We start from the raw sequence: 23,225 nt of genomic DNA, 5'->3' as shown, positions 1-23,225 counted from the left end.
AGAAATGTGTGGGAGACAGCATTGGTTTAAGAGATATAACAAATTAAAGTTTCATAGTTTTAATGCTTTTTCTATTATAAAATAAGGAAAAATGAAGTTTGTTTATTTACGTTGTATTTGTGTAGGGCTCCGCCCCTCCCTCGCCCACGCATTAAATAAATAATATTTTTGAAGACATGACTCAGAAATTCATGTAGTCGCATGTTGAAAGCTCTTAACGAACTGCGAGAAATAGGTGAAACACATTATTGACAAAATATCCATGACTGTGTACCTATTCCGTAAATGTAAACAAACATTTTTTCGTCTGCTCTACAACAAATACAACGTACACAAACTTTGCTTTTCCTAATATTACTTTATAATACTTGAGAAAAAGCATTAAAACTGTGAAACTTTAATTTATTATATCTCCTAAACCAATGCCGTCCCTCACTTATTTCTTGCGGGGAATTATTCAGAAAAACCTCCCCTATAACATATTTAAGTGGCGATTAAATCGGAGGTATATTATCTTTTATGCAGTTTTACCAAAAATTTTTTTCAAATATCACGATATCCAGTCATCGCGCGCGTGCATACAGACAACGATAATACACTATTCTTGTTTGTCGCTTGGAAATTTCATTTAAAAATATTCGTAGTAAACGAATATTTAATTTGCGGCAGAGACGCTTATCTCTCGTCTTAAACATTAATCATATACATCCGGAAAACTTCTAGCATCGAACAGGATAATTCTCAACGCGATTGACCTTCTTTTTGGCCAGTTTATATCAATGCGCTTAAATTGCATGGGATTAGCTCTGAGATTGTTAAGAGTAGCAATGGCCTATAAAGAAGGAGTTTATCACTCGACGCCGTCTTGAATTTCGAGGATAATCGCTAAACACACACACACACAAAGACAAAGTGTCATTTGCCCTGCAACGCGGATTAATCCGATCGAGGAAATACCGAGGCACAACGATCGAGAGTGCGGTAGAAGCTTGCTTGTTGTCCTGACACCACAGACATATACATATTTGAGCATATACTTTAGCAATGTGTCCGGAAAGTAGTTGACGAGTAATTGACACACGTGTCGAGGGAATCGCGTACACACGTGAGATTAACGTGCACCCCACAGTTGTGTTTGCAGCTGGATCCGAGCGCTCTTCCGTCGCTCCCGCTCAGCCGGAGAGACCACCGCCCCCGCTTCCCCCGCCACGCTTTCCGAACAGCGGTGTCTGACAATGGGAAACAGCTCCTCTTAATATCGGTAACCTAGTGATCATGAACGCGCCGATACCGCTGCCGCTGCTGCTCACCACCAGCAGCCTTAGCCTAGAGACGCAGCTGTACGAGATCATCACCGAGAGCAGTAAGGCGTGCGCGGCCTTTCTGCGGAACAGTCTGCGACGCGCGACCAGCCTCGGCTGGAGCGCGACCGAGGGCTTCGAGACGACGGGGATGACGACGACGATGAGCGGCGCGATTTGCAGCGAGCAGTGAGAGGAGAAACGGAAACGAGAAACGCGAAGCGGAGTATTGCGAGAAATCTCATCATCGATGCGGGCGATATATACGAGTGACGAGTGTTCCTCGTTTCATCGATCGCGATCTCTCTCTGTGTATGTCTGTCTGTCTGTCTGTCTATCTCTCCGCGAGTTGAATTAGGGCGAACGAAGGGCGTAGGGGATCGATCGGGACAATTTTTCCAAGTATCATGGAACGAATGTATTCCGACGTTTTAACAAGGCACTGCGATATTTTTTTCAATGATGTAACCGCGCGCGATCAGGCGTCACTTCTTAATCGTATCGTGATATTTATTAAATAAGTATAATTGCGACTTGCGAGTCGTGACTTCGTAATGATTATTGGGATCGTTAGGAAAAATTCCAGTGTCACACGTTCGTGTTGTCGAAATTATCCCGATCGAGCTTGCATCTCGATGGTATTTAACGACGATAAATTAATTCGAGATGTCATGAAATGTTTCGAATATAAAATGAATGCTTCGAGCACGATTTCCTGGCAGGCTAATATCGAAAGATGCCAACAGGTCGAAGATGTCTCGGCGTAGAGACATGATCCTCCTCCTCGTAAGAGCGAAAGATCCGATCTTCCCTCAGGTATTCGAATCGGGAAAAGACGTAACCGCACGCGCGGACGATGAGACGAGCATGAGCGATCGAGATAGATTAATCGAAATGTTGCGAAAGTGATTTGTGCCTAGACGAGTATGTTTGGGAAAATGGAAAATGCGTAAGAATCGCTGCATCGGCGATCACGCACTAATATACGAGTACTCGGAACTTTGTGCGACATGGAAGGATATCGAAATGTGAATCGGCAGACACACACGCACGCGAGGAGGCAGGAGAGGGGGAGGCACAAGCTTGGCGAAGGCGCACTCTTCGTCAGTTCGCACCCCCCGTCCCAGTAGCAGAAACTTCGTCCTCGAGAGAGAGAGAGAGAGAGAGAGAACGAAGGCGACGAGAACGTGTATCTATAATAATATCCCTTCACTTTTATATCATTAATTTTCTAGGACTCATGTGTCGGGACTACGTGTCGTTTTTTGTATCACACTCTGTCCTCTGTACGATTCATCGCAACGTGTTGTGTATTTATTAAGCCGCGCGCTGTTACTTCCGCAACGACGACGATGGGATGGGATATGGGATAGATGTACTATGCGCGCGACTGCCATAAACCTGCAACAAATTCAAAAGATTACGCGACCTGCCCTCGAGACACTGTGATATTTTCTTTTCGTCGTTTCCGGCGTTCGATTCCGGAATTATCGAGAGCGAGCGTATGCTATATAACCGGAGAGACGGAAACGTATCGAATTCGTTCGCTTCGTGGAAGGACTGATTAATTTCCGAATAAACGGAGAGATAACGATTGGAATATTTAAAAGCGTTAAAACGATAAAAAAAATTCGCCGGTTAAAGATGCTTCGACTTCTGTGGAAAAAAAAAAAAAAAAAAATGGGGAGTTAAAAGGAATTAAGATGAAGTCCTGCCGATTCCTTTTAATCCGCCTATTTCTTGTTGCGAGGGAAGGCTAGCAATTTTCTCGAAATTTACAAAATCAAAGAAGACGGGAAAAATAATTACTTGCCTTTATAAATCGCGGTGCGTAACAGTGCGTTAACGAACAAGTAGTAGCGACTCTCGTATCGAAGATCTCAAATTGGGCATCGACCAACTGTATTAAATTAATGTCAAAAGAAACCACATGGAATTATTAGCTTATCTTTCGATTAGACGCGACCTCGACGACGCTCGCGATCACGTCGCAACTCATACGGTGCCTCTCGACCGCAGTATATTCACAAACTAATCAACCATACTTTATCTCTTACAAGACGCAGGGTACATTACAATACACTTTCGGCCGAGTGAATGTGTCGATTCCTTAATTATTCGCATTTCAAATATTTCCGCAATATATTGTATTTTGAAATTATTTTAAATCGATAGTGAACGTATAAACGATAAGATCTAAACGCAAAAAAAAAAAATAATTCACGGAAAATATGCGAATAAAATGTATAAAAATTTATCTAAAAATAAGTTATAAATTAAAGTAAAATTGTGAATTTTTTTGATTTACAATTATAATTACGTCTCTGAGTTAAAATGAAGCCTCGATATATCGATCGATATTTCGGGATCGTCGATGCATTTTTTTACCGCGACAGGAATCGACACCTTCCGGTCCGAATCACGAAATCAATAACAGCAGCCTGTCTGCGCAGAGGCATGCCTTTTCTTACTCCGTCATTAATCTTTCTTCCCCTCTCTCCCCCCGCTGCTATCGATCTTTTTAACGGAAGTGCACACGATTCGATATTTCGGGACTCCAAGGGAGACGTCGATCTCTCCCTACGTGCTGTACATATACGTGTATATACTTGTATACTTCTACTCTGTACTTGAGAGACGTCGCTGGGCCACAGCAAGTGTATAATAATCCAATATATAACTGGAGAAGTAGCATACTCCGTTTCCCGCTAAAATAGCCTTACCGACGAGTGACACAAACGAGGACAAGTATATCTGCACTGACACTGACTCAGAGCCATTTTAGATCCCAAATAAGTCGATCGAGCAACCGTGACTCTTTCGAGAAAAACCCTTTCTCTCTTTCGCGTTAGTACGAGCCGACGAAATCGGTGGTGATTGCGCATCCGCGGCTTCTATCGTTTGTCGTTTTACGTTGCGTTCACGCCTACCCGCATGCAAGAGCTCAACGCGATCTGACGAATTCGTAGAACCGTAAATATTATGCAAAAATGACTCACCGATCTGACGACTGTCGCGGTCCGCATCTTTTGGTACATCCGAACATTGATGAATAAGTCTCGATATCAGTGAAGAGCCATTATCTCATCCTGCATCCCGATTAATCTGTAAAAAAGAAAGAAAGAAATGGATGGTTATTTATCTTGTACAGTGACGAGTCTCTAATTTTCCAAAACAGAAATTAATGTTTAAAAATTTTATCATTCCTTTATCCATCTCTCTACTAATATTTACATATCTCTCTTACTAGACTTAAATAAATTAATATTTTCCTTAATTAGGATTGAAATACGTTACAGAGAATTTTTTTAATATTTCGTATATTGATCGTTTTAATAAAAGCATCTTTATTAGTTACGCGAATTTTTCGATAGTTGAAATATATATGGTGGCCAAGTATTTCCGAAGCTTGAATCATTCTTTTGTTACTTTATATAAAATCGAAATTTTCGAAATTTTATATTGGCCTTTCTGTAACATTATTACTTAAAAACTTTTGTAAAAAAGTGAATCGAAATTAATCTCATATCTTTGTTAATGAAAAGAATACTTATCCAAACACGCTCGTAAAGAATAAAAATTGATGCTAACATATTAAAAATAAAAAGGATATGATAGAAAGTCAAAGAAAGCTTAAAATTTCAAAGATTAAATTTAAATTCCTGGCGATTTTTTTTTTCTAAAGCAACTCTACTTGTGCGGGGCAAACGTGACTTGAATAAATACACTGTTTCGAAAAGATCACGACGTAAATGCAATATAGAGTATTTAGAATAGAGAGGATAAATGAATGTGAGGAAAAGAAGATCCAGATGGAATCACGCGCGAAACGCGTCGTACGATATCAGATATTCGAACGAGAGCAACTATAAAGGAAGTTTTTAATTATAAGCTGTCCAAAACATACAGAATCAGTGAGAAAGGCAATAAAGCTATATTGAACTGAAAAAGAAAAAAAATATACTAAAGTAGATCTCCTTGCATTATATGAGTATTATCAGAGAATTCAGAATATTATATTAATTATCGATAACTCTAGGCTAGGCATATATACATATAGAAACTATATATAGCTATTAGATTATTATGATAGTATATATATAGCACGACGTATAACAAGCTAATTAATATAATTGGAAACTTCACCGAGACGGGCGAATAAACTCTCTCTCTTTCTCACACACCTGTGCAATGACTGTATAATAATTATATCGAGTATATCGCCATTATATCACCATTTCGGAATCATCATTACAAGCTTATTAACAAACGCGGTAATTACCGAGGGATATGATGTACGTGCGATTATATTTTGGTTCAAATTAGACGCGTCGATTCCGGGAACTCTCGCAGATTTTCAAACCCGACGTGTATGCAAATTATATCGCCATGATAAAAGGAAATTGCGAACGCGCATCGATTATTATTGTAGCTGTAAAACTATATATCCGGCTCCCAATATCGTGCTGCGGCAACACACACACCTGTTGAAGAAACCTTCTTTCGATTACCACCTCACCGAGAAAAGGCATGCTGCGATATGTGTTCACAAAAGATAGATCATTGGCACCAAAACGTTATCATTATCACACGCGCGGTAATTTCTATATCCTCGAGAAAATGCAGTATGCCGTAACGTAAAAAAAAAAAAAAAAATCGGCGCGACATCCGTAAGCGAATTACGAAAGGTGTTTCTGTCTGCATGCAATTATGCATCTCGAGAAAGAAAGCATCAGTATGAAAGGCCTTTCTTAGTCCTTACGTGCGAAAAGGATTACACTTATCTGTAATTGAGACCCACGTATATATAATATTATAACGAGAATAATTCGTTTCTAAAAAAATTGTAATAACGCGCGCGCGTATACATATATATATACATATATACATATATATTATTAAAAAAAAAAATGGCTACTTTAAACGCGAAGATCTAATAATGTATTTCGCACTCATCACGACTTTGATAAAAAGATAAGCAATGATCGCATCAATGGTTTCGAGTCAATGACACAATATTAAACTCATTGAGTATTACAACGTTTATAGAGCCTTAAAGAGGGAAATAAAAGAGAAAAGAGAAAAAAAGCAAGAGAAGTTTTCGAACAGTCCAACAAAGTATAAGTGATTACAATAACGATTTGTAAAATAAGTTCACTGCCAATCAAACGACTTGCGCCGAAAGAAAAAAAAAAAAAAAAAAATCGGCGCGACATCCGTAAGCGAATTACGAAAGGTGTTTCTGTCTGCATGCAATTATGCATCTCGAGAAAGAAAGCATCAGTATGAAAGGCCTTTCTTAGTCCTTACGTGCGAAAAGGATTACACTTATCTGTAATTGAGACCCACGTATATATAATATTATAACGAGAATAATTCGTTTCTAAAAAAATTGTAATAACGCGCGCGCGTATACATATATATATACATATATACATATATATTATTAAAAAAAAAAATGGCTACTTTAAACGCGAAGATCTAATAATGTATTTCGCACTCATCACGACTTTGATAAAAAGATAAGCAATGATCGCATCAATGGTTTCGAGTCAATGACACAATATTAAACTCATTGAGTATTACAACGTTTATAGAGCCTTAAAGAGGGAAATAAAAGAGAAAAGAGAAAAAAAGCAAGAGAAGTTTTCGAACAGTCCAACAAAGTATAAGTGATTACAATAACGATTTGTAAAATAAGTTCACTGCCACTCAAACGACTTGCGCCCCTTAGGAGAGCGCCAATATTCCAAGATGTGAATGTGTACAGTTATGTGAAAAGTATATTATATAATAACGTAATTATATTTACATATGATATTAATTAGTATTATGTAAAACTAAATAGCATGTAACGATACTAAGAGTGGTATACATACGTAGAACATAGGTAACGAGAAAGAAAAAAAAATACACTCACGTACATATACATATACTGATCGCAGATTTATTTCAAGGAAAATATTTACGCGCCCGTTCATTTCTACATTACGATTCTAAAAATTAGCGCTAACACACATAAGTTTCCTTTGCTAAACGATAATCATTCGATTGGTATAATATATACTTTTTCCCTTCGACGTCGCTTCTACAACACAAAACAGGGCATCTATTTTTATCTATAATTATAAGTTCAAAATCGAGATTTCAAATATCGTGGCTATCAATAAATCTGACGAAATTTAATCGTATATTTGATCAGCTTTCCATTGTGAGCGCGATCGACAGTGCCCGCGTAATATGACGTACGTTGTTTCCGATTAATGTTGTCTAATGCTTTGCAATTTTTCTCTCACAGAACGTAAATATGTTCTGTGCGATTTGCATTTGTTAAATATTATGTAATTGAATTCTTTTTATAAAAGCCCTTACATTCTCTCTGTGAAAATGTTTTACTTTACCTTGTCATCATCCTAACAACGAACAACGCGACAGAGCGCGCGCGTTATTATATTATCACAAGATCAATCAGTAAAAACGTGCGATATATATTGAAATAGATAGGAGTGTTTTATTATTATTCATTAAAAATTTTCATATCACATTGGCATATATAATATTCCGGTCGATGAATGTTTTTGGACAAAAAATATAGGCATTAAATATTATTATACTTCATTATTGTATACTATTAATAAAGTACTTGCAAAGATCCATATTTATTCAACTGAAATGCAAGACACTGAGCTTGTGTCTTACGGCTTGCATTCCTGATGATAAGGCTCCAAAGTCCGAAAATCTCTCCAAGTTGGAGGAAGTGCGCTGTGCAAATGCAAGCCACAGCGTTTGCAAGGTTCGCTAAATAAATTGTTTAGACCATGTAACCATGTCTGGAAATGAGAGAAAATATGATAACGACTGCATAAATTGCGCATCCACGATCTCTACGAGGGATTAACGTAATTTAACAGGCGATTAAAATAGCAATCAAGCAGATTCAGTAATGTAATATTCATGACACAAATACACATAGTCATTAGCGAGTCGTTACCATAAATGATCGCACTGCTAATTCGGGTAATGCGAGCGAATGGAAGTGCAGCATCGCCGCGTGCGCGTTCTCCGTCACTTTGCGGAAGACTTTATGCCTAGATTCCGTCCACAAATCCATTGTTTCACCGTAACCCTTGATTACGACCCGCTCTATCATCAAACCCTTAAATGCTATCAACGCCTTTAGGACATGCCCCAGTGTAACATGTAATACTGCATTCGATGCGAATGGACGGGACACAGACACTGTCATGTCACTAAACTGCCGTTCGACTGTTGATAGCATGGAATCGACTTGCCTATTTAGACGCACATTAAAATACATTAAAATCAAATCAACCTCATGTTCCAAAATTAAAGAATCACGTTTTTTTGTCTCATGCATCATTAGAATTAAGAGCAGCTTACGCTTGAGATACATTATGACTATTGGTGTAGAACGGTCTTGCCTTCTTTGTTCTACTTGCGACCATATAAGATCTCTTTAGCGAATTTTGATTGAGCAATGTATAAGCAACATTACTATACTCGTGAATCTTATCTGTCCACTTATAACAATTGACAAGTGTACTATAAAGCGCTTGTCTTTCTTGTGTCGTTTCCTGACTAAGATATGTTGTGCTAGCTAAATTAAATGGACCTGGTGGCGGATTTAAACTACTTATCACCTGTTCTACATCCCTGTGTTTCAAATGGCAAACATTAATCGCATAATTAAATTGTTTCATAATAATATAATCCAATAATGAAACTATTATATTATCTCATTTTGAATTATGTCTCATTATTTTGATTTCTAGTAATTATTTTATTTACTCTCGTTTATTTAATTACCTCAAGTTATGATTCACAGTAGTCAATAATTCCTGTAACTCTAATAAATACTTTGATTCTTTATTTTCGTCTCCATGCTCCGCCCGCAAACCATTTCCAAGAGAATCAAACACTTGTCCAACATTCGAACGAAGTACTTTGATAGCTGTTAGCGCTGTCTGCAGCTGCTCCATTTTTACACCTGTTAAAACATTGTAGTATTTTCACAATGTATATGTTTTTCAACATATCACAAATCTACACTTAATGTAATATTTATAAAAGGCTTCGGTTAATGGAGTTAATGATTCATTTATGTTTTGTGAAAAATAATGCGTATGGATGATGAAAGTTTTTAAAAATATTATACTAAATGTCGCCATACCCACTGTTTTAATAGACAACAGCCTCCAATTTTTTATTTTAATTTCTTATTTTATATCAAACACGCTCCATAGAAAAGAATCTGTCTATTCAGATACGATATAATGCTTCATAACCTATAATACAAGAACATATATTAAAGATATCCTATCCTGTGTGTGTGGTATCAATTGTAAAAGTATAAAAAGTCGCTGAAATGCATGTTTTTGTTAATTTTTAACCTTTTCTCGTACAATCGTCGACTAAAGATAGCCTTTGATTTTTGACAAGCGCTTCGCGCTTATAATCGCATATGGACTGTAATCGATAGTTTTGAAAATTCAAAATAAATTCGGATAACAATAAGTATCTGAACAGTTAATTAATATATCAAGATCTTTCTCTAATGAAAAACTGACGATGCACATTTACTTTGCACATCCTTCTTTTCTTCGTCCTGACGGGACGCAAAATCATAACACTTCGTATATACTGCCATCTGCCATTTTCATTCACCTCCGAATATGTAAATCAGAGAACGTAGTCACTCTAGTTTCTGATTGATCCAGTTAACTAGCACGTCGTCAGATGGCATTGATTGACCAATCGTCATCCACGATGCTCGTTACTTGTGCTTATCGTCGTATGTAGTGTTCAAGTTGCCTAACTGTGTATTTTCTTTGTGCAAGATGAAGTCATATGAAATTTACATGTTGCATGAGGGAAATTCAAAAGAAAGACAAGCGCTGACAAATATTGCCCACGTGACACGAGCATAATTAGCTATGGGCACGAGTAGTTGCATTTCACGTGACTGTGTTATTGCCGGTTGAAGAGGTTATAACGGTATTAAATATAGATTTATCTCTTGTTTTTTATCGTGTTGTCTTCACATGTATTCGAAATGACGTCATTGGGATAGTGCAGTGGCGCGCAAAAATTACACAATTTCTGTTTATATGACACACGAGTAGCAGATGGCAATTTGAAGTGAATCGATAAATAAAGTGCAAGTAATACAACGTTTGGAGAAGCTGACGATTATAACACAATTATGGATTTATCGACAACTGACAACATTGAAGACGAATCCGATGAATTATTTTCAGGTAATGATTATACATCTCACGCGAATTGTTTATGTGTGTGTGTAGCATAGTTATGGTATTTTTTTTTTTTATACGCAAATTTTTAGATGACGAACAAAAAAAAGAGATCAAACGTGATGCCCTGATTTTAAATCGGTTTGAAACAGCATGTGCTAGTACCAGCATGATGTAAGACACATTTTTATTTTGTTATTTTAGAGTTTTGTAATTAAATATGTAACGGAGATTTCTCAGCATCTAATAATAACGATAATACAAAAATATAGAATAATATTTGTTGTAAACAAAAAAAGTTTTATTTATGTTATTGATCAAAAATTGTTTTAATTTCAATAAGTAATGTGTTTTATCGTTGAATAATTGGTCATTTTATATTGTTAACAACAGAACATCAAGTGATGATGTAATTCCACGTACACCATTGAGTTTGCTACCCCTTTTAAGTAAGATAAATGAACAGTGGAGTAGTGATTTTGAAACACCACAAGCTCAGCCATACATAAAACCATTAACAAGTACAACAGAAAAAGTAATATATCTTTTTAAATGAAATATGTTACATTTCTACATTGTACTTTATTATTTACATTACAATGTCCTGTTTATTATTAATATTTCAGACAGAAGAAACACCTAAACTTAAACAACATACACCTGATATTTCAACTATTAAAAGCGTAGACAGAATTATCTCTGATTCTCCTGTTATTGCAGGAGAATCTAGAGCATCACGAAGACGCTCCAAACGTCGTATATTTAGAACTTCTATATCTATAGATCCATTAGTTGTAACTAACAATGAAGATATTATCATAAATGTACCAATAGATACATCTTCTATTTCTGAAAATATTAATTCTGCAGTACGGAATAATGTTACAAATGTTGCGGAACCTATTTCAGTTATTGATAATCTTGAAGATTATGAATCAAAAGTTCTCAATAAAATTCAAAACTCATGTAATAATGAGAAATTAGAAAATCTTACAAATACTGCACCTGACAGTTTGGATACATCAACACAAGAATTTTTTAAAAATGCCTCGTTCAGTAATATAGATCAGATATGTTTTAACACTTTTGATAATCAAACAACAGTCCAGTCTAATGTGCATTGTAACCAGAGGATCAAAGATATTGATAAAGAAAGAAATATTAAAGAGAATAAAAATATAGGTTTCTTTACTGCTCATGGTGCTTCAATTAATGTCTCAAAGCAGGCAGTATTTAAAGCAAAGAGATTGTTTGCAGATGCCTTTGATATAGAAGAAACTCAAGCACAGAATTATGAATCATTTGCCAAAAGAAATTCTAATGGACAGAAAAATAAGCATTTATCATCCTTTTCATTTACTGATACCGTTTCTATAAATACTACAAAAGAAATATTATCCAAATCAGAGCGACTATTTACAGAACATTTGAAAAATTACGATAAAATGCATATTACAGATTGTGAAGAGCCATTTGTAAATAAAAGTTCTGTTGAAGAAGTTAATATAGTTCCTATTTTATTCTCAACTGCTAGTGGTGCTCCCATCAACATCTCGAAGAAAGCGTTGTCTAAAGCAAAATTGTTATTAGCAGATGAATCAGAAAAGGATAATGATAAATTAATAAAATATTCTGAGTGTTCATCTATGAATGAAAATTCTGCGAAAAATATAACTTTACCATTATTTTCCACAGCTGGTGGTAAACCTATCAGTATCTCAGAAAAATCACTGTCCAAAGCAAAAATGTTATTAGCAGATGAATCAGAAAAAGAAAATGAGATATTAATAAAATGTCCTGAGAAATCATTTACAGATGCAAATTCTGTGAAACCGGACAATATCACTTTACCATTATTTTCCACAGCTGGCGGTAAATCTATCAATATCTCAGAAAAATCACTGGCCAAAGCAAAACGATTATTAGCAGATGAATCAGAAAAGGATAGTGATAAATTAATAAAATATTCTGAGAGGTCATCTACGGATGAAAATTCTGCGAAAAATATAACATTACCATTATTTTCCACAGCTGGTGGTAAATCTATCAATATCTCAGAAAAATCATTGGCCAAAGCAAAAATGTTATTAGCGGATGAATCTGAAAAAGAAAATGACATACTAATAAAATGTCCTGAGAAATCATTTACAGATGCAAATTCTATGAAACCAAACAATATCACTTTACCATTATTTTCCACAGCTGGCGGTAAATCTATCAATATCTCAGAAAAATCACTGGCCAAAGCAAAACTATTATTAGCAGATGAATCAGAAAAGGATAATGATAAATTAATAAAATATTCTGAGAGGTCATCTACGGATGAAAATTCTGCGAAAAATATAACTTTACCATTATTTTCCACAGCTGGTGGTAAACCTATCAATATCTCAGAAAAATCACTGGCCAAAGCAAAAATGTTATTAGTGAATGAATCAGAAAAAGAAAGTGATATATTAATAAAATATCCTGAGACATCATCTACAGATGTAAATTCTATGAAACCAAATAACATGACTTTACCATTATTTTCCACGGCTGGTGGTAAATCTATCAGTATCTCAGAAAAATCATTGACCAAAGCAAAAATATTATTTGCAGAACAATTAGATACTACTGTTGAACAGATCAAACAATGCGACATACATACTTCAAATATTAGATCCTACATTGCCTCTGATGAAAACATTAAAAGATGCGATTTAAAAACTTCGTATGGTAAACTTTACTTGGAAAGCGATCAAGAGATAACAGTTTCGAATAACGTTCTATTAAAATCACAACCATTCGTCTCTAACAACCATCTAGATGATAATAGCCCTGATTTGAGAAATACATCATTGCAAAAGCGCACCAGCGATTCAGATGAGAACACACCCTTGGGCAGGAACTGCCCGTCTGAATCAAAAAAAGCTCGTATCAGTAACGAATTTCAAGCTAGAAAATTATTTTCTGATAATCTGGGTATCGATACGAATAACGACGAGAACCGAAATCCAAACGAGAAAAAGCAAACAGATTCGATTATAAATTCTGCCTTAAGATCACCCGAAAGAGATGCTGTTGAACCAATCGAATTGGACGTGGTGAGTAGTCCTGTTTTAGGAACACGTTCGAGAAAGCGGAAAGATTTAGGACATCGGAGGGACAAGTATAGTGCACCACGAGCGCATAAAATAACGCTAGATGATGTAGAGAATGTCACACACAAAAACGCATCTTGTAAGAACGAATCAGATATGGAGATGCAAAAATCGGCGGAAGAAGCAAAAGCAAAAATGCAAACGGAGAAGCAAAAGACAGAAAACAATACGGAATGGAGCGAGTACGGTGATACTCAGTTAATGATGTATTTCGTCGACGAATCAGCGAGGATACTGCAGGATCGCTTGACGGCCGCGTTAGATCAAGAGAAGATAATCACCGCGAAAAGGAGACGCGGATCGAAGCAATCGATCGGCCATCTGTATCGTTACAAGCAAGATAATTCTAACGCTCGTTTATCGTTGAGAAAACTCAACAACGGCGCGCCGCCCGTGCCGCTCTCATATCAGGAACTCATCGATCGACAAATATCGCCGAATATCCTGGCGATCACCGCTGCGACAGCCGCGTCATACATATTTCGATGCTCTGATTTTTACGGGAACGAAGTGGCACGGACTAACGTTCGCGGGATAGAAATGGAGGATGAGGTGCGTCTGATTTTAGATGAGAACGGTTACGCGGGAATTTGGGAGTTCCTCCGCGCTTTCCTCGCAAGTCCAGGCGTAAATCCAAATCTTGTTCCCGCACGCTGGGTCGAGAATCATTACCGGTGGATTGTATGGAAATTGGCGTCGATGGACAGAATGAAATTCAGCTCGGCCGAGTTACCTAGGTATAATTATTTTATGAAATGAGTACACAAGAACCGTTTCCAATTCCTAGAAACTAAAGAGATTGAATAGAATTGCACGAGATCTGTGTAGATGCTAAAAGAAATTAACGATTATTGAATATTTTTTCTACACTTCAGGGCATTAACACCTTCCCGCGTGATGGCGCAATTAAAGTATCGGTACGATCGAGAGATCGATCAGTTTCAACGATCGGCCATAAGACGTATCTTGGAAAAGGACGACGTCGCGTCTAAGAGAATGATTTTATGCGTGTCATCTATAGTAGAAGTAATATATATTAATCATATATAAATATTCAATATATCGGTATATATTACACGTATCTTAATTTGCAGAATAATAATATAAGCACGGAGATAGGGAAGAGTCCGCGCGTAGGAGTGCCAAAGTGGAGAATAGAATTAACCGATGGCTGGTACAGTATACCTATTTGTATCGATATAGGATTGGTGAAGAGCATATCGACTGGCAAAATAAGAGAGGGCACGAAATTGGTAGTGTCCGGCGCAGAATTATTAAATTGCGATCAAGGTTTCTATCCACTAGAGGTAGGCATCGACTTTTTTACCGGAATCGGACGTGCAAATGATTAATTTTTTTTTTTTGTTAATTTCTTATCGCAGGCACCGGCTACCGTATGCCTAAAATTGCACACAAATTCAACCAGGCGTGCACGATGGTACGCGAAATTAGGATACGCGCCACGTTCGGGACCGATACCCATCAAGTTATGTAACGTATGTCCGAACGGCGGTTTAATCGGCAAAATGACAATTATTGTCGCTAGGGTGTATCCGACGTTATATCACGAGAAAACCGTATCCGGAGATTCGAGTAAGATACATGTGAATTAAAAGCTGAAATTGCAAACGCGAGTTAGCGAGACAATTCTTATTCTATATTATTTTTGCTTATTTTTTGTAACAGTTGTTCGAAACGCTAAATGCGAGGAGAAAATGCAAAGCACGTACGAACAGCAATGTTTGTCCAAGATAGAGGCATTTTACGCTAACGCGGAGAAAGATTTTCAAGAAAAACTTGCTCGAGAAACTGAAGATTACGAAAACTCGTCTACGCAAGTACGATTTGATTAACTTATTTAAATCATTTTTATTAGCTTATATAAATTTTACGCGCGAGTCATATGTTAATCGTTATAAATAGAAATCCGTCTCGAAGAAACGACGCAGCGAAGAATTATTGCAAGAATTACACCAGAAAAAAGAGAGATTCATGCAAGACATGCAATCAAAATTGCGCCAAGATTTACCAGGGCCACGACAAGTTTCTCAGTTGCTCAAAGTTCGAGTATGCGACGAGAATGTAAACGCGATTCTGTCAATCTGGTCGCCCAGCGAGGAAGTTGTGAATGCCCTCAAAGAAGGCGCGTGTGTCTCGCTCTATAACGTCGTCGCTTCTGGAAAGAGGTATTATTTTCTCACAAGAGAGGAATATAACTGTATCGCGCGCGGTACATACGTAAATGCTGGATTTTTATGAGTAAATATGTATAATTTTGTTCAACAGAGGAACCGAATTACAAATCACCGCGCGCCGGTCCTCAATCTTTAAACCGGTAAAGATGCACGCTATGTCATATCCTGCTAGAGTATGCACATCTTTTTGCGAAATGGCCAATTTCGAATTTGTTCCACCTTACGGAGAATTCGACACGGTCGGTTTTGTATGTTTCGTCGGCCCTGCCCCTTATGTAAGCGTTTCTATCATATTTTTCTCAATTTTCTTAGGCAATTTAAATGTAAATATTGTTTAAAAGATTGTAAAAAATATTTTCTTCTCATTGTAATATTTTATATGGACGCATATATATCTTTGTAGGGCATGAAAGATTTCGAAGTCGCACATTTAGCGTATCCGAAAACGGATTCGAATGATTCCACTTATCTCTCGATATTGTTTTGGCAAGGCATAGCCAGTTATGGCTACACAGAGATTCTTACTGTCGGATCTATTGTGGCATGCAGTAATTTAGAATGGCGAAGAGCAACTTCATGGAATGTCCCAGCGGCGTATTGCACGGACAGAACAATTTTTACGTGCAATCCTCGCCGAAATCATCTGTACGAATCCTTTGAAAATTTGCAAAATCTGATCACGGTACGTTATATTCTCTTTTTCTTTCTTTGTTTTACGTGTCTTTTATAATTTATAATTTTTATACTCTCTCCCATACACATTCTTTCAAGTTTTAATTGCAATTTTAATTATTTAAGCAATTAATGCTTCTAAAAAAAATTATTAATTTTTTATATAATTTTATCCAATTAATATAATTATTTCTCTTAAACTAACATACGCTTTTCTATGTTAAATTTGATTTTTAAGGATTCGGTTAAGTACGCTGAAAGATGCACTTCCGCGCTTAATGTAGAATTGCAAAAGAAGTCAACACCGACGCATTATGTACCGGGTAAAAATACTCCGATTAAAATATACAATTCGATCACACCAAGCGTGGACAAAAAATTAGTCGACTACACGCCGCCGTTGGCGGTGCCGAAATTAGGAACCGGCAGCAATCCGAGATATATCGCATCTAATCCTTCGATCCAGAGACGACTCGAAAAACTTCAATATTATGGGGAACCGCCCGAACTATCTCCTCTTATACTCAGAAAATCCAAGAGGGTTTCTTTGAATTTCCAATCGCCCGTTCGCATCTCGACGAAGGATACATCGAGTATTAAGGAATCCAAGGATCCACATTCATCCGACGCATCGGAAAAGCAATGATGTAATCACAACTTGCTCATTTGTTTTCATTCTAGTTATAAGCGAAACTGTTGTAAAAATTTGTTAATTATTATTACATAAATATAAACTATTTTGTTTTTACATACATTCCACTCTTGCATTTTCCATTCGAAGGAATGTTCTTTTCAAGAGAAAATTCGTCGATAAATCCCCTAATATATATGGGTCCAGGTGTTAGCCAGCTGTTACTCCCGGCAGCTGATCACCTACATTTTTCCTAGACTTATTGTTGGTTGGAAAATGTAAAACATTCGTTTATAGCGATTTTCGAAAAGTAAGCTTGCTTGGCATGATACTTGGAATTAATCAAGAAACGAAAGAAAATTATAATTCTAAAGACATAATAGAAAGTTCTTTTTTTATAGAAAGTGGACATATATATATATATATATATATATATATATATATAGAGAGAGAAGAGTTGTCTTTCTCATTTTTCAAGAGATCTTTCCCCAAATCATTTTTTTTCAGTTTAAATAAATGTTCTCATGCTGACAAGAGTGAAAACAGGAGATTTTCTGTTTTCTTGGGAATAATATCTGACAGTTACGCGGATCCTCTCGGACCGTCACGCGATTGGGCCGCATGCGCGCCGGAGGGGCAGGAGAAACTAGAAAAGGACTGCGCGCTGACTTTGGCGCTCAGTTTGACACGCACCGGTGTACAGCGTGTCTCGTCTGCGATTCTCCCTCGTTGCATCTGGTCAGATCGGGCGATCTAAAAAACCGCCCGATTGGCTTTTGAGCTGGGGAGAAAATTTATCGTGTTGTGTTTTGTTTCATCTCCTCCTCGAGACGCGAATCTATGTGCGGCGATGATTCGCGACGCGATTGTTTGCGTGTAGAGGCGACGTTCCGCGATACACGCATTTATTAGTGCTTCTCTGTGCGTTCGATCGTACTTAGGTTTTCATCATAATCATCATCAGCAGCGGCGCGATGACGACCGAGATCCCGAAGGTGGAATTCGCCCTCGGCAGCGAGGTGTCACCCGGTCGCTTCTTCAAGAGCGCGTTCGCGCGCAATTTTATTAGCAGTGGCCGCGACTGCAAGTCCTTGGATTACGAGCTGCTCGATAACGCCGTTGTGAACCAGCGGGATGATCGCAACAACAATACCCGGAACAACAATTTCTTCTCGCTTGTGACTTTCGCGGATGACAAGCCGATAAACGATGGCGGCAACGACGCCGCCGTTCTCTGGGAGCAGCCGAAGCCGAAAAATCAGGTGAATGTCTGTTGCACTGTTTTACAATGTTTTCTTTCGCACAACGTGCTCGTCTTTTAATATCGTCCTAACGGTAACTTTGTACGTGAAATATCATGCACTTTAGAGATGTTGCAGCATCCTGTCACGTATATCAAAGACATATCAAAGATTAAAGAGTGCAAAAATATAATTTTCGTGAAAGAATACACAGAGATTATATATGAATTATCCTTTTATATATCTCCCTTTATCTGCTTGAAGATTCCTTGTCAAATTTTCTGCGATCCTGAATAAAATTGATTCCCGATTCAAGAATCTATATAAGGGAGCTGCAATCTCTCTGTACATTCGTCTGGAGTTAAATCTTTCATGCATACGACTATGAAATTATTCTTATTTGCTCCGGAATCGCTTAGGCGAAGTTTAATATCGCGCTTGAATTACGACGATATAAGATCGTAAGAATAATGATAGCAGCAGCAGTGTACTTGGTTACAGTGCGTGCGTTTCTGTTTTACGACTAATTACGAAATTGGAAGCAAAGCGCAATGAAATCCTTCGAGCGTTAGAACGTGCGCGCGTGTTTTGTAACTCGATTTAAATACAATAAACGCGGTGTTTCTGCTGGATATACTATCGGCGTATCCGCTATTGTGTCGAATCAATTAAATGTCGAAAGATGCAACGGATAATCAATCGAGAAAAAGGGACGTTCGCGCTCTTGTTGAAAATTCTCGTTTATATACATACGGCGACTGTCAAATAATTTGTTACTTTCTATTCTTGACAGGCGGCACAGTCAGCTGCAGATGCGAACGAATTGGAGAAACTTCGAAAGGTGAGTTGATTTTATGCCTCGTCGGCTTTGTTATCGCATATTCATCCTCGATGAATGTTTCCGCCAAACGGAAACTCGGAAGTATGCATCTGTCCTAATATCTATCTTTATATATCGATCGACGCATTGTCATTTCTCATTGTCATTTTATCATACAACAATGGATTTAAATTTATTAAATCCAAAATTATTTAAATTTGAAAAATTAAAGTAGATAAGAAAGGGAATTTTTTAATACTAATTTTTAGTTTGAAGAATTTGAAATTCATCACTCTAAAGAATAAATTTCCATTGAAATTTGCGAGATCTTCATCTCTGTCCTCCGATTCTTCTTTCAACGATAAGATAGAAGAGGACTAGGTATTCAATAACTATGGTGCATTTTACAGATCGAAATGAGAGAGAATTCTTTCATGTATACGACTGTTTATGCTGAAAGTAACCAGACCATATTTCCGTTTGCCTTTATTTCGTTGTTAAGCATTTCCCGATCGGGCAGACGGTAACTAATCGTTCGAAACCACATCAAATTATCTGGAATCCCGTATGGTATACCTTTACGTGCTTATTTCCTACTATTACTATTATTATCTGCACATTAATGTATCGAAGCGAGCGGATCTCGCCGAGTACCATTCGATCAGCGAATATTTACACAATGAATGGACCATCTATTCTGAGCCTTGTGGACTCTATTTGTCTAACTATGTATCTAGCGTCACTCGAAATCCCGTGTAATAAAAGACAAATAATTATAATAGTATATTAATACCGTTTTTTTTTTTTTTTTAATCACGTTAATAACAATCTTTTTACTAATGCTTTTCGTAGTCGCTTACAAATAATTATAATAGTATATTAATACCGTTTTTTTTTTTTTTTTTAATCACGTTAATAACAATCTTTTTACTAATGCTTTTCGTAGTCGCTTCAGATCCCGAATATAAAAGAAATTAAATTCATCTATAAAGCATTTGCAATTATTGATGCGAATAATAATCGAGATATTAAAAATCGTGAGTAAGGCACGCGTGGCGCCAATTTTTCGGAAAAAATCTACACGATAAAGAGCCTGCGCGAAAAGCGTCGAGTTGAGTCGAGTCGAGTCTGAAACATTCGTAGGTGGTTTTGTTCGCACCCGTGACACGGCCGGTTCGCCACAGATCGAGTATATATGTACGTACATTTGAACGGAAGTCCGCTTCAGCCCCTCCCGTAATTATTATCAGTCGGAGGGACCGTGCAGGCCTTTGTGGGACCTATCCGAATGCACGCACGTGTGTTTGTGTTCTGTGGCACGTTTGTCCGACCGCCGCCAGTGACCGGAGCGAGTTTACGTGTGACGTCATCATCCTGCTTTTTTGATCCCACACGCACGCACACAGTGACACACGTGGCACAGCCGGTACAAGAAAATTATCACCCCCTCCCTCGTCCCCCTCTGGTCGACGCGATGACCTGTTGCGTGCGAAACGTAAAAGGGTTGCGTTAAATGGCGATGTCTTTGTTCGCAACACGTTTGCATTTCTCTTGTGCGTTCGCGTAAAATAATCACGATCCTATCGTACGATATACAACACGTTGAAGAGGAAGATAAAATGGATTCGTCAGAGATCGATTCAACTGTAAAATTAAAGTCACGAGGAATTATCTTCGCAAAGAGACGATTAAATCCCTTTTACCCTCTTTGCACACGCGCTATAGAAGACTTTTATTACGGTAGAGGCAACGCAATTAAGTAGTCGCACGTCTAAAGAACGACGCTATTATTTGCCTACCCTCGAGAAGTGCTTGTCTAAGGATACTTTATTGCCGCTTCCATTTGCACACCTGTGTAATGCATACATCACGGTGCGACACGCACCGTGATTCCCTTCCTGATCCCCGCCAACGGTTTCGCACGTTTTACGAGTCACGCGGATAAGATAGGATCGGCCAAGAAAGCTTCGTAAGGGCCGGAAGGGGCCCTTCCTGCCGATTGCGAAATCGCGTCGCGGCAACCGGTTTGTAACAAAAGATAACATACAATGCAACCCTTTTACGGAAATTTCTCTCTCGAATTCACTCTTGTAGCTCGAGAAATTCGATATTTATAGCTATTCATCATTTTAGTCTCGATCCTCTATCAATGCTCTCGAGACGCGAATTGTTTTACCCTTTCGAATTTTTTATTCTCTTTGAATCGATCCGCGAAAGAGTCATGATCTTTGTGTACCGTTCGAATAAAAGGAGGCACGACATTTTTACGATAATTATATTTTCGTCGGTAATTAGCGAACGCGAGGCCGAGTCTAATTAACTGCGGCAGAAAGGAAACGAATCCCGTTGCTCGCGCGAGAATTAATCGCGCGACTTCTCATATCTTTTATCCCGAAACGTTGTTGTCTGTCGCAACACGCTTGCTGCTAATGAAAGGCAAATTGCACATGTCCTCTCGCTTTATTGATGATATTAAGGCAGTATCACGCGATTCCTTTGATCAACTTTTTTTCCAATATCCGTCTCGATGGTTCGACTATATCGCCTCGCGATATTATAAAAGAGAGCACTTTTTTTTATAGTTTCCTGGCCTTCCGTGTTCGCGTGTTATGTCATCCGCGTCTACGATGTTGTGCAATATTGTTAAATTGAACATAGTGTGTGTTTGACATTTTTTATTTTATATTCTCGTTGGAGATATATATAAAAGATATATTGCTCTCTCAAACATCCTCGTGCGAGTTACCATAAAACAAAAGAAAAATAAAATCCGCTTATTTATTAGAATTCTTGGAAGCTATATTGGTACGTCGAAGAACGGAGAATATAAATATTTCACCGTTGTCTTTTATAAGCAACTAGTAAAATCCATTAAGTAAACCAAATACAGCATGACAATCCTGATAGTAAAGTACCGCAATTAGTTTCCTTTTGCTCGAGTTCTAATGGCGCCACTATTTTTATGTTGCTCCCTTCCGAGAAGAAACGAAGCTACGCAGTTTCTCAATATTCATTTAAGCTTCTTCCGAGATATACGATGTTTACGACGCAAAGTGGATTCATGTGAACGGGCCGCGAAGTTTGTAAGAAAGGAACAGATTAATCTGTCGGACAGACCGAGGTGTTATTTCATTTATAGCATCGACGAAGTTCGCGCTTCTCTCCTCGCGACGCTAGCGTTCCAGGAATGACGGAGAGGAACGCGATGATTATGTGCCGAAATATTGATTTTGCCTAATAGGCGATCGAACACGCGTGTAAGAATACGAAACGAATAAATATAGTGAAGTAAATTTAGCGCAAATTTGCAAAACGCGGTATGTGAGAAGCCTGCTTTAAATATGTATATAAAAGCGATTTGATTAATACTAGATGTGTCGTACCGTTTTATTTTAATACTCTAGAAGAAAATTTATCCCCCTCTAACTAAAAAATTCGTCTTAAAAATATCACTTTTATTAGAGATGCGATTTAATTCATTTTACGGTTGTTCCTCATTTATTCGATCGCAGATTGTATTCTATGCAACGAGTATCGCCGCATCAACATCCTTCGAATATACATTATTATTCTGCACGCGAGATGCTCCGGCAAATTTAATCATCGTTACCTCGCGGCACTAGAATTTCATCGACATCGCGATGGTAAAATTACACGTTCCATTCAGTTGCATTGTGGAATTTACCACTATTGTTAGACCTTTAACGCAGGAGGAGAGGTGGTATCTCGCGCGGAGGAGTTACACTTTCCGCGATGCATACCGTTATTCGATATTACGGAGATGGCGACGAGAGCGGGCGCGTTTAACCCAGCGCGTTTGTTCGCCGGATCGCCGGCTATTTACATAACCGAGTCCATGCATTAGTGCACTCTCGGGAATGCAGCATCCAGCGGCGGAGTCGCTAGCCTCCACCTCCACCTCTTCTCTCTTTCTCGAGCTCTCCGCTCTT

General features: G+C 37.8%; 3 protein-coding genes across 10 annotated transcripts in view; 2 read left to right on the top strand and 1 right to left on the bottom strand.

Annotated features, from left to right (window-relative positions):
• Positions 1 to 7,790: 7,790 nt before the first annotated feature.
• On the bottom strand, positions 7,791 to 9,999 carry LOC115239802 (mediator of RNA polymerase II transcription subunit 27). 4 transcript variants are annotated; one of them, XM_029814548.1, is made up of 6 exons: positions 9,713 to 9,998; positions 9,493 to 9,607; positions 9,129 to 9,309; positions 8,703 to 8,975; positions 8,293 to 8,593; positions 7,791 to 8,131 (listed from the first exon to the last, which is right to left on the bottom strand). In XM_029814548.1, exons 3-6 carry the CDS (start codon positions 9,299 to 9,301, stop codon positions 7,997 to 7,999), a joined length of 882 nt encoding a protein of 293 aa, XP_029670408.1. In that variant the 5' UTR covers positions 9,302 to 9,309; positions 9,493 to 9,607; positions 9,713 to 9,998; the 3' UTR covers positions 7,791 to 7,996. The 4 variants fall into 4 exon arrangements, with proteins under 4 accessions (XP_029670408.1, XP_029670409.1, XP_029670410.1 ...); XM_029814549.1 differs by having other exon boundaries at positions 7,793 to 8,131; positions 9,903 to 9,999; XM_029814550.1 differs by having other exon boundaries at positions 7,793 to 8,131; positions 9,497 to 9,607; positions 9,903 to 9,999.
• A 118-nt stretch (positions 10,000 to 10,117) lies between these two features.
• LOC115239795 (breast cancer type 2 susceptibility protein homolog) lies at positions 10,118 to 17,335 on the top strand. 5 transcript variants are annotated; one of them, XM_029814523.1, is made up of 13 exons: positions 10,122 to 10,316; positions 10,445 to 10,579; positions 10,666 to 10,747; positions 10,967 to 11,108; positions 11,200 to 14,453; positions 14,592 to 14,742; positions 14,811 to 15,023; positions 15,099 to 15,309; positions 15,403 to 15,554; positions 15,640 to 15,902; positions 16,003 to 16,186; positions 16,315 to 16,593; positions 16,822 to 17,335. In XM_029814523.1, the coding sequence occupies exons 2-13, from the start codon at positions 10,525 to 10,527 to the stop codon at positions 17,227 to 17,229; spliced, it is 5,394 nt and encodes a 1,797-aa protein (XP_029670383.1). In that variant the 5' UTR covers positions 10,122 to 10,316; positions 10,445 to 10,524; the 3' UTR covers positions 17,230 to 17,335. The 5 variants fall into 5 exon arrangements, with proteins under 5 accessions (XP_029670386.1, XP_029670383.1, XP_029670382.1 ...); XM_029814525.1 differs by having other exon boundaries at positions 10,123 to 10,579; positions 11,200 to 12,271; positions 12,443 to 14,453; XM_029814524.1 differs by having other exon boundaries at positions 10,123 to 10,579; positions 11,200 to 12,584; positions 12,756 to 14,453.
• A 601-nt stretch (positions 17,336 to 17,936) lies between these two features.
• Positions 17,937 to 23,225, top strand: part of LOC115239836 (nuclear pore complex protein DDB_G0274915-like) — a 26,096-nt gene continuing 20,807 nt past the window's right edge. Inside the window, exons 1-2 of the mRNA XM_029814621.1 lie at positions 17,937 to 18,476; positions 19,249 to 19,296. Of these exons, the coding sequence (XP_029670481.1) occupies positions 18,189 to 18,476; positions 19,249 to 19,296 (336 nt within the window). The 5' untranslated portion in view covers positions 17,937 to 18,188. The remainder of the gene's footprint in view (positions 18,477 to 19,248; positions 19,297 to 23,225) is intronic.

Source organism: Formica exsecta, unplaced genomic scaffold (genome assembly GCF_003651465.1).
Source record: "Formica exsecta isolate Colony F162 unplaced genomic scaffold, ASM365146v1 scaffold395, whole genome shotgun sequence".
Classification (NCBI taxonomy): Eukaryota; Metazoa; Arthropoda; class Insecta; order Hymenoptera; family Formicidae; genus Formica; species Formica exsecta.
The sequence above is the reverse complement of the archived record's forward strand: the minus strand, read 5'-3'. Positions and strand labels throughout refer to the sequence as shown.

What these genes read in the sequence shown, in the direction of transcription:
- LOC115239802 (XM_029814549.1), bottom strand. Translation starts at nt 9,301, where the DNA reads ATGGAGCAGCTGCAGACAGCGCTAACAGCTATCAAAGTACTTCGTTCG. An exon ending in ACTGTGAATCATAACTTGAG is followed by an intron (nt 8,976 to 9,128) that starts GTAATTAAATAA and finishes TTTGAAACACAG; the next exon opens with GGATGTAGAACAGGTGATAA. An exon ending in TAGCAGTGCGATCATTTATG is followed by an intron (nt 8,132 to 8,292) that starts GTAACGACTCGC and finishes TCTCATTTCCAG; the next exon opens with ACATGGTTACATGGTCTAAA.
- LOC115239795 (XM_029814523.1), top strand. Translation starts at nt 10,525, where the DNA reads ATGGATTTATCGACAACTGACAACATTGAAGACGAATCCGATGAATTA. An exon ending in GCGTGTCATCTATAGTAGAA is followed by an intron (nt 14,743 to 14,810) that starts GTAATATATATT and finishes CTTAATTTGCAG; the next exon opens with AATAATAATATAAGCACGGA. An exon ending in GTCGTCGCTTCTGGAAAGAG is followed by an intron (nt 15,903 to 16,002) that starts GTATTATTTTCT and finishes TTTGTTCAACAG; the next exon opens with AGGAACCGAATTACAAATCA.